The following is a 16,004-nucleotide window of genomic DNA, read 5'->3' on the forward strand; positions in this document are numbered from 1 at the left end:
CTCCAGGGCCTAAATAACTTAATTTTCTCCCATGAACTATTTGTGTCAATAGATTAGTTCGATCCAAATCGAAGAATGGAAAAGATTTCTCAAGTGTCTCAGGTCCCAAAAGTGCATGATAAATATATATTTTTCAATTTTTAAGTTATCTTTGATGTTTGATTTGACAAATAAGACATTGATACCGAAGGATATTTACATAGAGAGGGTATGTAGAGACAAATCACCTTGGCACTTGATTTGACAAATTATTGATTTTTATATTTGATTCTTTGGATTAGGAAACAAAGATTCCACTTACACGATTAGTTAAAAAACAAAATTATCCATCAGAAAGAAGAATATTTGCTAATATCACATGACTAACAAATTGTATTTTTATGATTCTAATCATATTTGATTTGCAATTCAATCGTACTATTCGTACTCGCTGGTTTACATGCCAGTTGATACAGTGACGTGTCAAGTTCAAGGAAGCTGGGTCAAAACTTAAACCATTTAAAAAAACTAAAATCGGCCCAATTAAAGAGCCAACCTTTCGTCATTTTCTCTTGCACAGTTATCCCCAAATTAGAGAAAACCCTTTTCGACGAAAAATTGGTTCGAAGTCCAGATTCCATCCTGAATAAGAAGTCAGTGATTAATTTAGCAATCGTCTCCATCTTTGGGTTTCTCAGCTCTAGTTAATCTCGCGGTTGGGTTTTTTTCCTTTTTAGCCATAAGACGGAAGCTGCACCGCATGTAAATCGACCATCTCCAAGGCCATCCATCGCCTCCAGCGAAATATCGCAACAAACATTATGTAAGCATCATATATTTGTTATTCATTTTCCTTGATTTTACTGTTTTCGAATAATTCAATAGTTTGAAGATTTTACAGTGCTCGGTGGTTGTAGTCTACTGTAGCGTAATACATGGTTTGTGTGTAGTATGCCAAGAAAGAACTCTGGAATATGTCATAGCTGTCGAGAGAAGAGTCACTTCTTTGCTGATTGTGTGAAAAAAAAACGATGCCCTCGGTGTAAAATTGGTTTTGTGAAGTGCTTTGAGGTCGAGAGGGAAACGAAGAACAGGAGAAAATTGTTCAATTGCTGCATTGCTAACTGTAAATATTAGGAATTGCTCGACCTTGAAGAATCAAGTGCTGGATCAAGTAGCATTACTGTAAACTCGAATAATCATGCGGCTACGGAAGAAGTTCAACACTTCTCTGACTTGTTCCAATCTTTTTGTCGGGTAGCCGAAGAAAAAAATATTGAAATTGCATTGAACATGACTATATGCAAGGCCAGCGGAAGTGCGGAAGTGGATAAGAAAGGGAAGGGACCAGCATGATTAGTAGTTATGTTGTCAATAAGTGTCGTTCCCTGCTACTTTTGATGTGTAATATGTGTTCTGTCTAGTGTAGCTGGTGAACTGTAAGAATGCCGATGTTCATTTTGGTGAATGTAACATGTTGGTCTGATGATGAAAGCAACTATATCAAGGATGTTGGTCTGAGGAATGAAACTAAGTTATGTTCTTGACGCTAGTGTATGACAGGAATTTAATGTATAAACTTTTATGCAAGTCATCCGAATTGAATAATAATCAGAGAACTTATATGTTTCCAACCCCCAAATTTGATGAAATTCATTTTGATTCTGCTACCCCCTTAGGCTCCAATTTTGAAGGGACAGAAATTAGTAATTATGAGAGAGTGTATGCATGTGGCAAATGGTGACTAATTTACCTTTTTCATGTAATAAATCTGTACCTTGCTCTCCAGGAAAAATGTATTAAATGACAAAAAAAAAATGTCAAGAATTTCATTCATCCTTTTACATATATAACAGAAGGGGAAAAATGAAATACTACTGAGACAGATGGATTTAGCAAGTCTACTTACTGCTCCATGCATGTTTTTATAGGGAAAGTGTGACACAAATCTATGAGGTTGATTACATAAAAAGGAGAATAGCAGAAAGCCTATTCATATAAAAACTTCACTCTCTTTCTCTTAGACCATAATGACAATCTCAATAATGTTAATGTATCAAGGATGTTGTTGTCTTCAGTTCACCATTGTGCCTGTATTGATGCTAACTGAATATTCCAATCATATATGCATAATTTCATAAACTAAATTCATATATCAAAAGGAAAGTTACTGCTGTCACATAAAGAAGGAATGAGAGGTACAAGATGCTTCCATTGTAACTTCATTAACTAATATACATTTCCATAAACATCATCTTGAGTTAACAAAATTTTGCAAATAGGATAAACATTTCCTGAATGACTATGAGAATATGACTGCATCAATTTTTTTCATCCAAAATCACATGTTTGCGCCATGTTGGTGAGATGCGTTTGGATAATAGTACGCTATAGCATTTCCCACTGTCAAATAATAAATTTGGAAATTTGGAGACATTCCTTGTTGTGTAAATTTGGAAATTTGGAGACATAACACCTATTGAAGCCAATAGGAAGAAATTTGGAGACATTCCTTGTGTAAATACATGACTGTCTTCATCACCCTACACAATATCACGATGTCACTAAAATGTGGAAATCAAATGCATTGATAAATCGAATTAGACAAACCATTAGAAGCTGTGAATATGAGATCGGTGCTGGCATGTGTTCATTCACTACTTGATCATGTGCCTATACGATCGGTTCAACTTCCCCCAGTTTACTTGGGCCTACCGTCCGTCTCCTTCCTTTGGTTGGATGTGACTGCATAAGAAACAAATAATTAATATACATACGCACCGTAATAAAAAAAGATGGAAACGTACCTTTGCTTTACTGGATACTGATTCCAAAGGGCTTTTGTTTTGAAGTTTTTTCGGCGCGCCTTTTCTCTTTAAGCATTTTGGATCTTGTATACCTGAGTTGTTGCTATGTTGTGACGCTCCACCATCCAACGCAATCTGAAATGCATGTTGGGACATGTCCTTACTTCCACAACTCGACCTCATCATCTCCAATAATTGTTTTTTGGATTCTATCCACTCCAATACCTCATGGGTTTGATGATCGTCATTTATAGCCATATCCGTAAGTGAAGAAAATGATTGACAAATCTTGTCATATCTCAATTGGAGTGGAGTGCTATTTAAACCATCATAGTTCACTGCGACATTGGTGTGGGCTCTACCGACATCTCTTCTCCATCTCCATAATATATGTGTCTGGCAATGCCATGACGTTATTACGGATAAGTACAAGGATCGCGTATCTACAAATTATTCCTCGAAACTCGAATAAATGGCAACTACAAATAATGTTACATTTTTATCTTTCAAATGTCATAGAAAACTTTTGTTTCTTAACTCGATTCTCAAGTATAACATCCTCCAATACCTCATAGGTTGTCCCCGAAAAGCCTTCTGACAAAGATATGAGATCGCAATAAACTTTCCCAATGAATTCATCCTGAACTTTCCAAAATTTTGAAATGGTGTACACTTGTTGAAATTGTTTCTCCAACTCGTACTTCATTGCAGATGGTACCATTTGTGCGTATGATTTAAATTATGCTTGAAACTCCTTCTCTACCTTACTCCTCAATGCTCTCTCATATTGTTCTAAAAATTGTTTCAGCGATGTCTTCGAGTGCACATAACCATCAAAGAATGCATTCATGTTTTCGCTGCACTGTATAGTTGACATTCCTGTCCAAAAGCTACTTTTTAAAAAGCAAGGTACCCAACGGCCTCTATTCTTGCACATTCCTGACAACCACTCATTATCATGCAAAGAATATCTGTCTAACATAGCTCTCCAACCTTCTTCAAATGCGTCTACAGTTTGAGAATCATATACCAATACGTGTATAGTAGAAAAGATCTCATCCCCATCGACATGGTAACCAAATTTCTTAGGCAACTTCTTCAATATGTGCCATAAACACCACCTGTGTTTCGTGTTTGGAACACAATCTGAATTGCATTCTGCATGGCTCTGTCTTCATCAATAATAATCCCAATAGGAGCTTGGCCATGGATACACTTAAGCCAAGTCTTGAAAAGGGACACAAATTTTATTGTATTTTCATTCGACACCAACCCACGACCAAGGAGTGTTGATTGTCCATGATGATTAACTCCAACAAAAAGAGCAAACGGCATACTGTACTTATTAGTTAGGTACGTGGGGTCAAATGTGACCATATCACCGAACTCCTTATATGCTTGCCTACTCCTATTATCTGCCCAGAAAATATTCTTCAACTGTAATTCTTCGTCTCTAAGTTTATACTAAAGAAAAAACTTGGGCACCCTGCTTGCATGTTTGAAAAATAGACTTGTATTGCTGCGACGTCTCCTGCTCCAAGTCCTAACCGCCTCACTTGTTCAACATAGCTTCGACAATCTTTTTCTATGCAAGTCATATTCTCATACCCCCTACTTCTACGACCTCGGAGTTGTAACTTTTGGGCAACAGAATCCCTGCCATATCATTCACTTCAAGCCATCGTTTAATATGGGCACTCAATTCTTGATTGCAACGATATAACCTGGATTTTGAAAGACTTGTTTTATGGTTGTAAACGAGATTGACTGTGTTAATCCTCCATACTCCACATGCATCTATAGACGCAGTCATCCTAGCTTTGTAGCCTATCTGAATGGTAGCTTGCAGCTTTAAAGAACCACTTGTAGTACTACTTCTTCGACCTTCACGACTGCATGTAAATATCACATATTTGATATTTCCTTTATCATACCACTTGTAGTACTACTTCTTCGACCTTCACGACTGCATGTAAATATCACATATTTGATATTTCCTTTATCATCCCTTTGTGAATTTCTTTTCCTAACTGGAAATCTTACGTCGTACGCATATTTCTTGTAGAAATTAAACATTTTCGTTTCATCACTGAACTTTATACCCACCTCGGGCACAATCACATTGCCTACTCCTACAATTTCATTATCCATGAAGTTTGCACTATCCAAATTGTTGTCATTTTCTTCTTCTAATAGAATGACATCATCAACCTCTTTCAAATTTTCGTTGCTTGCAAGAAAAAAAAAAGACACCAATTACAAGGTTACAATTAATTCACTAAACAAATATTGAATCGAAATCAACATTCTTCTGCTCTTTGAAATTTCGGAGACATCCAATTTTTCAACTTTTTTTTTTAATTCCCTCTTGCCCCATATTTGTGAACATGATCAAAAGAATAGACAATAAATGTGAGGTCTCAGAACATTTAAGGTTTTCCCAAATTTAGTGACAAAAACATGAAATTCATGTTAGACGTTAAAGTTGCAAATAAGAAAACTCTGAAAAATGAACTAGTCCCAAAATATTATAAGTAACTCAATAACAGATACAAAAGTAATTAAAAGAACATAAAAAAAGTCAGAATACAAGATTTTTTAAATTTGAATGTTGAACCCACTTGCCATGTTTCATTATATTTTAGTGTAATGCTTAGAAAATCATATTCACACACGAAACAAGTGAGTGAAAAATGGGTAAACAGATTTCCCTTTCCTTAGTATAGATTTAGGTTACAACATAGCATCAATTTAGGCTTGTTCACATGTCAACCAAACCTTTTCAACCGCAACCATTGATTTCGACATTTTCACATTCCAAACAAACCTTTTCTACCTTTATCCATCATCTTCAACGAATCAATGAAGACGGCGATGTTGTAAGCTAGAGCAACTCTTTTTAACACCGCCAAACTATGAAGACGACGACAGCTTCAAGTCCGAACAACACTTTCTTACACTGGTGAAACCTTTAAGTAGGAAACAACAGCTTCTCGTATGGCGGTTGGTTTCAATATTTGGGGCCAAAGAAATGGCGGGCAATATACTGAGTGTTTTTACGCGGTCTCTTCTCTTGAGTGTATTGAATTATTGAATTGTAAAACCTGGCCCAAGGTTTGTTCTTTTTTTAAAAATCAAAAAATATTCCCGTTCCACGTCACAGTGTAAGCCAAAGGGGAAAGGGCAAGGTACAAATAGCAATGTGGTTTGCAATTAGTATGTAATTGTGATTATAAATTATGTGTTATTGTGACTATAATCAATTTAATTAAATTATAGGTCACAAAGATTTGTCAGAGGTCACAAAATGTAACCATCCAAAATCATGATTTATTTATTTTTCAAAATTAGTTGGTCACATTTTTTTTTTTAGTCTCGATGAAATTTTGTGATCTAGAATTTAATTAAATTGTTCACTATAACACACAATTTCACACTCACATACAATCGTAAATTAACCAAGGTTACAGTGACGTACTTACAAAAATACAACTGTAGGTCACAATTACAAATTATCAAATTAATCGGTTACAAATTATCAAATTAATTGATCACAACTTATTTATCGATCACATATTATCAAATTAATTTGTAACAATTTATTTATCAATTACAAAGACACAAATTATAGGTTACAGTGATAAATTTTAATCATAGATCACATATTTTTAGGTCATATATTATTTATTGGTACAAAATAATCGTTTCATTTGTCATAATTATCCAAATTACACATTTTATTGATCACAAATTATCGAATTAATTGATCACAACTTATTTATCGATCACAACGAATTAATTAGTCACAATTTATTTATAGATCACAAAGACAAATTGTAAGTCATATTTATAAATTTCAATCACTGATCACACATTTTTAGGTCTCATATTATTTATTGATCACAAAATACTCATTACTCATTTTATTGGTTACAATTATCCAAATTATACATTTTTATTGGTCAAACTGATTTATTAGTCACCAATTATCAAATTAATTTGTCACAAGTTATATATAGATCACAAAGATATAGATTGTATGTCACAATTATAAATTTAGTCACAGATTGCACTTTTTACGTCACATATTATTTATTGTTTGAAAAATATTCATTTTTTGTCATAGTTATGCAAATTACACGTTTTTATTGGTAATGACTTATTTATAGATCACAAAGACACAAATTATATGTCACAATTATAAATTTTAGTCACATATCGCACTTTTTTAAATCACATATTATTTATTGTTCAAAAATTATTATTATTATTTTTTGTCATAGTTACCCAAATTACACGATTTTTTGGTCACGACTCATTTGTCGATTACAAATCATCAAGTAATTGGTCAAAACTAATTTATCGATCACAAATTTTCAGATTAACTAGTCACAATTCATTTATCGATCACAAGATACAAATTATAGGTCACAATTATAAATTTAGTTTTAAATCGCACATTTTTAAGTCATATATTATTTATTGATCACGTAATACTCGTTTTATTGAAGACAAAAAGAACTTAAAGATTAATTCACATTTTTATATGGGAAAAATGTCATAACTTTTGGTTGGTAAATATTAAAGTGGGTATGATTAGAATCGGATTAATAAAAGTTACCTAATAGATTTGTTGAAAGTTAATACATTCATTATCTCACCTTACAAGAATCAATCTATTCAATCAAATTGCTCCCGCAGAAATGTTGGAGAAAATGAGTTTTCGGGGAAAAGAGGTCTCAACAGAGTATGTCAAGAGGGTTTAAATTCAAGTTTAAAAATAACAAAAATTAGGAGATAAAATTAGTAGACAGGCACAAAAGTAGAATAGTGATCTTGGCCATTAAACCGGAAATTGAAAATTGAAAATTGAAAATCACGTGTGACCGTAATTTTCTCCAATTTTAATGCGATGATGTATTTTAGTTGGACTTTTAAGGCATTTGGTCCAAAGTTTAAAATTTTTAAAGGCAAGAAAGAGAAATCACATGCCATTTTTAGTTCGGGTTGTTATTGACATCACAAAATCCCGAAAGCCATATTAAAGTGATCCTCGACGATTTACAATCTTACTTTGATGTTTTCTTTCAAAGTAATTAGTACAAAATGTCCCGACCTTACAATGTTATTATTTAAAATGTCTCAATATTTTCATTTTTTGACATTTTCACCCATACCTTCACATTTCATTGCTAAAATCATCCAATTTGTCATGTAAAACGACAAATATACCATCTTATTCAAATAAAACAAAAACAAAAATTAAAAAAAAATTAAAAAAACTGCAATCATGCTCTAAATTTTTTTAAAAAGGTGCGAATAAATCCAAATAAATTATTAAAAGGGTAATTAGCACAAAATGTCTCTACCTTTCAACATTATCATGCAAAACGTCCCTACCTTTCATTTTTTTAACATTTTCATCCTTATTTTCACATTTTATTTCAAAAATCATTATTTCGTTCATTTCTCAATTAAAGGCTATAAACTAACAAATATACCCTCATTTTTAAATAAAACAAAAATAAATAAAAAATTGTAACTATACTCCCAAAATTTTTAAAAAAAAGTACAAATAAAATTCAAATAAATAATTAAAAACAAAAATTATTTTCTTTTTTAATTATTTATTTGAAATTTATTCGTACTTTTTTTTTTTTTGAAAAGTTTGAGAATATAGTTGCAATTTATTATTTATTTTTTAATTTTTATTTAAAAATGAGGATATATTTATCATTTTACAACTTTTATTTGAGAAGATGGATGAAACAATTATTTTCACATTTGGTGAAAATGTTAAAAAAAAAAAAATGAAAGGTGGGACTTTTTGAGCTAATTTCCCTTTCAATAATTTATTTGGACTTATTCGCACTTTTTAAAAAAGTTTGAGAGCATGATTGTAATTTTTTACTTAATTTTTATTTTTATTTTCTTTTTGTTTTATTTGAATAAAAGGGTATATATGTCATTTTGGGTAATTAGCACAAATCGTTGTTACCATTTAATGTTATTGTGCAAAACGTTTATTCCTTTCATTTTTTGACATTTTCACACTTATTTTTACCTTTTATTGCGAAAATCGTCCTTTTTCATCAAAATATTCATGTAAAATGACAAATATACCCCATATCTAAATAAAACAATAAAAAATAAAATAAAAGTTAAAGAATAAATTGTAATCATATTCCAAACTTTTTTAAAAAGTGCAAATGAGTGCAAATAAATTATTAAAAAGGTAATTAGTACAAAATGTTCCTACCTTTCATTTTTATTATGCAAAAAGTCCCTACATTTCATTTTTTTGATATTTTTACCCTTATTTTTATATTTCATTGCAAAAATCATTACTTTCATCTATTTTCTCAATTAAAAGCTGTAGAATGATTCCTCCTCTTTAAATAAACAAAAATAAAGATCAAATTGCAACTATACTCCCAATTTTTCTTTTTAAAAAAAGTACAAATAAAATTTAAATAAATAATTAAAACAGAAAGTTTTTTAATTATCTTTTTGAAATTTATTTGTACTTTTTTTGAAACTTTCAAGAATATAGTTGCAATTTGTTCTTTATTTTCGTTTATTTAAAGAGGAGTGTATATTTGTCATTTTACAACTTTTAATTGAGAAAATGAATGAAAATAACGATTTTTACAATGAAATATGAAATAAGGGTGAAAATGTCATGTGATGCTCTACCCTTAATTTAATTAATTATTTTTATCCTTAGATTAAAATCATGCTAGCATTTAACTCAAGTAAGCATCTCACAGTAAAATCATAACATATCAAGGAAATCAAATTAATAATATAAAGAGTTAAAAGAACCGCCAAGTTTATATTATACCAAAAGAGAATTTGTGTCACAAAATACATCTCATAACAAGTCAGTCATATGACTATCCAAAAATTTTGGTCAAAAGAAATACCTATAGATTTTTTTTTTCAAAAAGTTTCCTCCAGATCTATTCTACAGCAGCCTATTATGGCGGTACATCAAGTCTGCCAAAATCTTTTCATTTTAACTACCATCTTTTACTGGGAACCATTTTCCTATTTTACATAATGTCACCTTGCTGTCTATTCCACGTACATCATAGTATTTACATGACAACAAGTAATCGGATCATAAATGTCAATCATTAGCGTCACGAAATCTTCACTGTCTTCAAAAGTTTTAATCCCTTCTTGAAGTTCTCAGTAATTTCAGCATGTCTAGTGGTTCTAATAATTTTAGTTTCTCGAGGTGGCATCTACAATACAAAATACAAAATGTGAATCACATAGTTCAGTAAATATGATGATGCAATGATGCATGTCAAACATCTATGGGCCCACATCCTTATTATAGTGTACCGTATGAGCTCAAAATAACATGACATTTTCTTGCGTGCAAACCAGTATCAACGCATCCGTCGTTGTCCACCGAGACTTAGGATGCCACACCAGTATATCATACATACAAATTCAAGGCCTAGCCAACATATATAGCGCTTAGGGTGCCTATCCGCAATCTCAAGGCCACCAAGGACCTCCTGGTACTACCTGTATACAAGTGCCGAACTCCAAATATCCTATTCTTGGCTACCCTTAATGACCGTCAAGAGCCTCAAAGCGTATAGTTATTCGAACACAATAATACTGTACATTTATAATGGGATTCACATTCAAAATTTTCAATTGCAATTCAATCGGCATGATAACAAAAGTACGCATGATCTTGAAAACGTAATTATCCATATGTTTTCCAAATAAACTCACTGCACACATAACATGCTACCATTTCACATAGTAATAAAAGACAACCACGTATAAACACATAATTACACATATTAATGTATCTTGTACTGTAGTTCAAAAAACATTAATATTTATCTTTTTTGTGACTACCTCTATCAATATCTGCTTCAATAAAATAATCTCTACATTAATTATATCTTATCATATTATTTCCCAATTATCTACACTAAACCTATAAGATAATTAAATATCGCTAATAAGAATACTAAAAATGATACTAGTTTACTACCAACAAATAGTAATAATAATAATAACAATTATATAAATGAAATTCTCGTTATCGTTATTAAATAAATTCCATAATTTTGAAAACAAAATCGGTACATGTACAATTTAAGCTAGTCATGACACTACCATATTATTTTCCATTTCATGCTTGATCCATTTTTCATTTCACTTAACACACAAGTTTATATATATATATCCATACCCATTAGTCAATTGTCTTACTCAATTTATATTCTTCTTTACTGAATTTTCAACATACCTCACTATTGACACTATGCATTATATCATTTTTCTTCACATCTTATTATATAACTAGGTCAAAATAATTTAAGCTTAAGCCTCAAGTGCTAAATATTTTCTTTCCCATTTGAATTTACCATGTCCACATATATAAATATAATAGTAGCCCAATTTTCATAACCTTTGTCATGATAATATTAACAACTATTATATCAAGTCATTTTCTATCTCTACTCCACTTCTTCTTTACTTCAAAATTTTTTTTTCCCCAAATCTATTTTACAAAATCTTTAATAATGCAAGTCAAATAAACTAAAACTCAATATAGTTTGAAATAGTTTATAAATTTTAAAACTTCTAGAGTTAAGATTTTGAAATAGAAAAAAAATTATAAATCATCTTCCTTGATTTTGTTAATTAAACTTTAACTCCAATTTTATATTTCCTCATTTACTAAAGAACCCTAAAACAAAAATTTAATTCCTATTCATAAACCAATTAAATACTCAAAACAAATAATTAATTAAATAATTATCTAAATAAATATTTAACTAAAAAATAAAATTAACAAAAGTAATTAACTTTTTTTTTTTTTTAAAAAGGACATACCTCAAGAGATGAAAGTGATGACTGGCATGTCTCATTTGACAATCATCCCATATTCATAGTTGATGTTAGGGGTTAAAAGTACAATTTAACCCCTAGGGTAATATGCAAATATTTGATTAGTTTATAAAATTGCACCTTTAGACTTTGGGCAAATATGTAATTATTTCTTTGTTTATGAAATTACACTTTTAAATCATTGGGCAAATATGCAATTATGAAATTGCACTTTTAACCCTTGGACAAATATGCAATTATAAAATTGCACTTTCAATCCCCATAATACTATTTTAATTTCAATTCCTAATGATATTTATTCTATCATTCAATTAAGTCTTTAAAATTTTTAAATACTTTCTAAAATATTAAGTCAACTTCAAAGTGAATTTGTTGTGCGAAGAGTGCGTTATGACCCGTGGCCGCCTGCATTCCATCGGATGGAATGCGGGGAAGGAAGAGCTCCTTATATAACTCTGAGGACTGAAGGGGGAATGCGTTCAGAGGTGTTCTCCGAGCCGACCATTCCATCCTAATCTTGGGATGTTACATGTCAAAACATAAAAGGTATGAATGTTTTGTTATAATTACCCTTTTAATAATTTATTTGGACTCATTTGTACCTTTTAAAAAAGTTTGGGAGTATGATTGTAATTTATTCTTTAACTATTCTTTTCTATTTTATTGTTTTATTTAAATAGGGGTATTTGTCATTTTACATGAGAAATTTGATGAAAATAATGATTTCCACAATAAAAGGTGAAGGGAAGGCTGAAAATGCCAAAAAATTAAAGGTGGTGATGTTTTGTATAATAAAATTGAAAGGTAAAGACGTTTTGTGCTAATTACCTTTATCATTTTATATGACAACTTGGATGAAAATGATGATTTCCACAATGAAATGTAAATGTACAGTTGAAAAATTCAAAAAATGAAAGGTAAAAATGTTTTGCACAATAACATTGAAATGTAAGGACGTTTTGTGCTAATTACCCTTTTCTTTCAATACGAAAGATTGCTGGAATACTGTTAATCCATGTGGAATGATTGGTTGGGCAGCAGGTAATTAAGAGTGAAGGAGAATGTTTGAATGGCTAAATAATAAAATGTCCATTTTTACGTGGACTAATAAAAGAAACGGAGAGGTTAACATCTTGTCAGACTTGATAAATTTGTGTGCATTACGGCTTGGCATGGTCTTAATCTTTATTCCCTGATTCTACATTTGGGGTTCTCAAAATCAAATCATTGTCCTATTCTTCTTCTGCTTATGGAGTTAGTTACAAAGCAAATGGTGAACTTCTATATGAGAGAGTCATTTTACTATTGAGTCTCTCATCTTTGAGGATAAAGGATGACTTATTCAGAATCCCATATGAGGCTGGTGAGGAACATATAGTCTCAGTCCTTGAAAACTTCTATACATCTCTCCCATGAGCTTGTTGAATGTTAGTCATGGTTGAGCAGTTGGAGAATGTTCCAAGTTTTGAAAAGGGTGGGGGAGTTGTTGAGAAAATATAGCTTCTTGCTGACCTATATGCTTATTCTCTGTATGGGCAATCCATGGCTGCTATAAAAGGATTGGAACAAGGCATTGATGTCTTGTTTAAGCGAAAGGAAGTGTATTGGACACAACAGTCACAAGCTGAATGGTTCAAACCGTGGTACCATAACACTAATTTAATTCATGCGAAGGAATCTACCAGGATGATAATGATTTATCTAGAATCCAGAATGTGGCTGGGGTATGGTGTGAGGGACGGGAAAATATAGTCTTATTGCTTGAAAACTTCTATACATCTCCCATGAGCTCGTTCAGTGTCAATCAGAGTTAGGCAGTTGAAGAAGGTTCAAGTTTGGTAAATGTGTGGCATAGTTGTGAGAGAAAAGAGCAATCTGGCCGACCTATATGCTCTCCTATTGTGGGCAATCTGGAACATGACATTGATGTCTTGCCTAAGCAGGATGATATGTACTAAAGACAACAGTCATGAGCTGAATGGCTCAAAATGTGGGATCCTAACACTAAATTCTGAGATGCCTGCACAAGGAGGATATTATGTCATTCTTTAAGATTACAAGTAAATATTGTCAACCTTGACTGCATCACAATTAGTTAAATAATTAGGTTGTAACTTTAATATAGTGTCATAAGTTACGATAAAGAATGATTTATCTAGAATCCAGAATGAGGCTGGGGTTTGGTTTGAGGGTGAGAAACATGTAGTCCCATTGCTTGAAAACTGTTAAAAATCTCTACTCTCCATTACGGGGTTAATGAGAAAGAATTGGAGGCTGGAGAGTGTGAGATTCCTGCTATGTTATATCCATAGCACAAGGCTTGGATTGCTGTCCCTTTCTCTTTGGACAAAATTGAAGCATATGGGACCAAACTAAAGCACCAAGTATGGACGGGTTGTTGGAAAAAATTTAACAATTGGGGCCACACATGTATATGATTAAAGTATACCTTGCTATCTTATATTTTTAGTCCATTAAAGTGATCTAATTAATTTAATTTTGGACTAATGGGTATCAATTATTATGGGATTAAAGTGTAGAGGTTGGGTAGTTGTTTTAAATTGATGAGGGGCCAATTTAAAACAAATAAAAGATGATAACTGCCTAGCAGTTATTTATCATGGGGTCATGGTCCCCAATTGACGTGATTTTTCTGATAACCTCTGCATCCCCATCAACAGAGAGTTTTTTCAAGAATTCAAAAGGAAAATCACGAATCAATTGGAAGATTGTAACCCGTTCAAAATCAATCACAATTATGGATCAATGTACGCTTCTGCTTTCATTTTGTTCTCTTTGATTCAACGTGGATAAATTTATGAAAGGATTAAAATTGGATTATAAGTTCCTTTCAAATCTGGTAATCTGGATTTAAATTCTATCAAGTGGTATCAGAGTCACTCCATTGTTGAATCTTTGAGAATATCGGGTTTTAAGAATTCTGAAATTTTGGTTATTATCTTTCACGTAAATATTTGAAATTTTTGGGAATATACGGCTTTCTCCTGTTTTATATATATGAGAATCAAAATTTGTCTAGGAGAAAATTCCATTTTTGTGTACATAAGATTATGTATTTCAACATGGATCAAGACTCTGGCTGCATTATTTGGATTCAAAGTCAGAATTGATGGCTGCCATGTGAGATAATTAAAAGTATTGAATATGATTTATAATTACAACCGTTTAGTTCCATTCATTTTTTTAAGATTTCAATTATGTATGAATTGATGGCTGCCATAATTGGAGTTGAGGAATTGCTGGGTTACTGTCTGTTAAAAAAATAATAATTCTTTCTTTCGGTCTGTTGATGGTGCAGAATTGCACCACCGGCTGTTGGTGGCAAGAGCAGCGCTTGCGCTGCTACTGCGAGTGGCGCCGGTGTGCGACCAACGCTGGAGGAAGAAAAAAAAATTCGGTTATGGGTGAATTTTGGGGACGGGGGCTTCATGTGCAATTTGGATAATTTCAGGGACCTGCTTGCAATTATTAATTAGGTTAAAATTTTAAGGATTCAGCCCCTGTAATTTAGAATTCATCCAATTGGGCCTTTTAAGTTATGGGTTTAATAATTCAGCCTCCTAAGTTTGAAAATTAATTAATTTGAGCCATTTAACTTCTGAATTTTGCAATTAAAGCCCTCAATATTCATAATTAATTAAAATTGGCCCCTAAAGTTTCAAATTCTTAAAAATTTTAACCCCTAAAGTATTGAATTATTAACCCTAAGGTCCCTAAAGTTTCCATAGGCATCTATTGATGCAAATTGGGGTTTCTCTTTCTCAAATTTCGGAACTAATACTTCTTTAAAAGGTATTAATTAAAGTTTAATTAATTAGGACAATCTAATTCAAAATTTTGGTAATCATTTATAAAAACTTAAGGTTGTCTAGCATTTTAAATAAACTAATTGAAACAATATGTCACCAAAGTGACCTCTTTTGTGTAGATCGGTTTGTTTAGGATGCTTGGATGTTGTGTGTATGTCTTTTCATGCGGAAATTAGCCGACCCAAAGGAAGGTTAATATCTGGCCGAATTACATACACACTTGTGGTGATGAATGTGTGACAATTATAAGGTTTCCATGTGATTAATAAATCAATCTAAAGATGAGTTTATTATTTGACAGGAGTTATTGTCAATGTTTGATCACTACACTGAGAGTACCACTTGCAATTAATATTACTGTCCAAAGACTTGATGTTGATGTTGCACTAGGTATCTTGAGATGAGATTTACCATTATTTGAATTTATCAATTATTAAATGTGGATATTAAATCGAGCATAATTAATCATTTTTTTATTTTGTTCTCTCTACAGCTAGCT

The 16,004-nt window shown here is 31.8% G+C and overlaps 1 protein-coding gene and 1 long non-coding RNA gene across 2 annotated transcripts; one reads left to right on the plus strand and one right to left on the minus strand.

Moving 5' to 3' along the window:
• Window positions 1-519: 519 nt before the first annotated feature.
• LOC111411794 lies at window positions 520-1,613 on the plus strand. Its single transcript, XR_002705899.1, has 2 exons — window positions 520-802; window positions 881-1,613. It is a non-coding gene; the product is annotated as an uncharacterized LOC111411794 (long non-coding RNA).
• A 1,912-nt stretch (window positions 1,614-3,525) lies between these two features.
• LOC111372771 (protein FAR1-RELATED SEQUENCE 5-like) lies at window positions 3,526-5,163 on the minus strand. Its single transcript, XM_022995170.1, has 6 exons — window positions 5,159-5,163; window positions 4,721-5,016; window positions 4,511-4,670; window positions 4,298-4,442; window positions 4,060-4,223; window positions 3,526-3,958 (listed from the first exon to the last, which is right to left on the minus strand). The coding sequence occupies exons 1-6, from the start codon at window positions 5,161-5,163 to the stop codon at window positions 3,526-3,528; spliced, it is 1,203 nt and encodes a 400-aa protein (XP_022850938.1).
• Between the last annotated feature and the right edge of the window lie 10,841 nt (window positions 5,164-16,004).

The sequence above is a fragment of the Olea europaea genome, chromosome 2 (genome assembly GCF_002742605.1).
Source record: "Olea europaea var. sylvestris chromosome 2, O_europaea_v1, whole genome shotgun sequence".
NCBI classification, from domain to species: Eukaryota; Viridiplantae; Streptophyta; class Magnoliopsida; order Lamiales; family Oleaceae; genus Olea; species Olea europaea.

Coding starts and splice junctions, on each gene's coding strand:
- LOC111372771 (XM_022995170.1), bottom strand. Junction 4,671..4,720: donor AAGAAGTAGTACTACAAGTG/GTATGATAAAGG, acceptor GCAGTCGTGAAG/GTCGAAGAAGTAGTACTACA. Junction 4,443..4,510: donor ACAAGTCTTTCAAAATCCAG/GTTATATCGTTG, acceptor ATGATATGGCAG/GGATTCTGTTGCCCAAAAGT.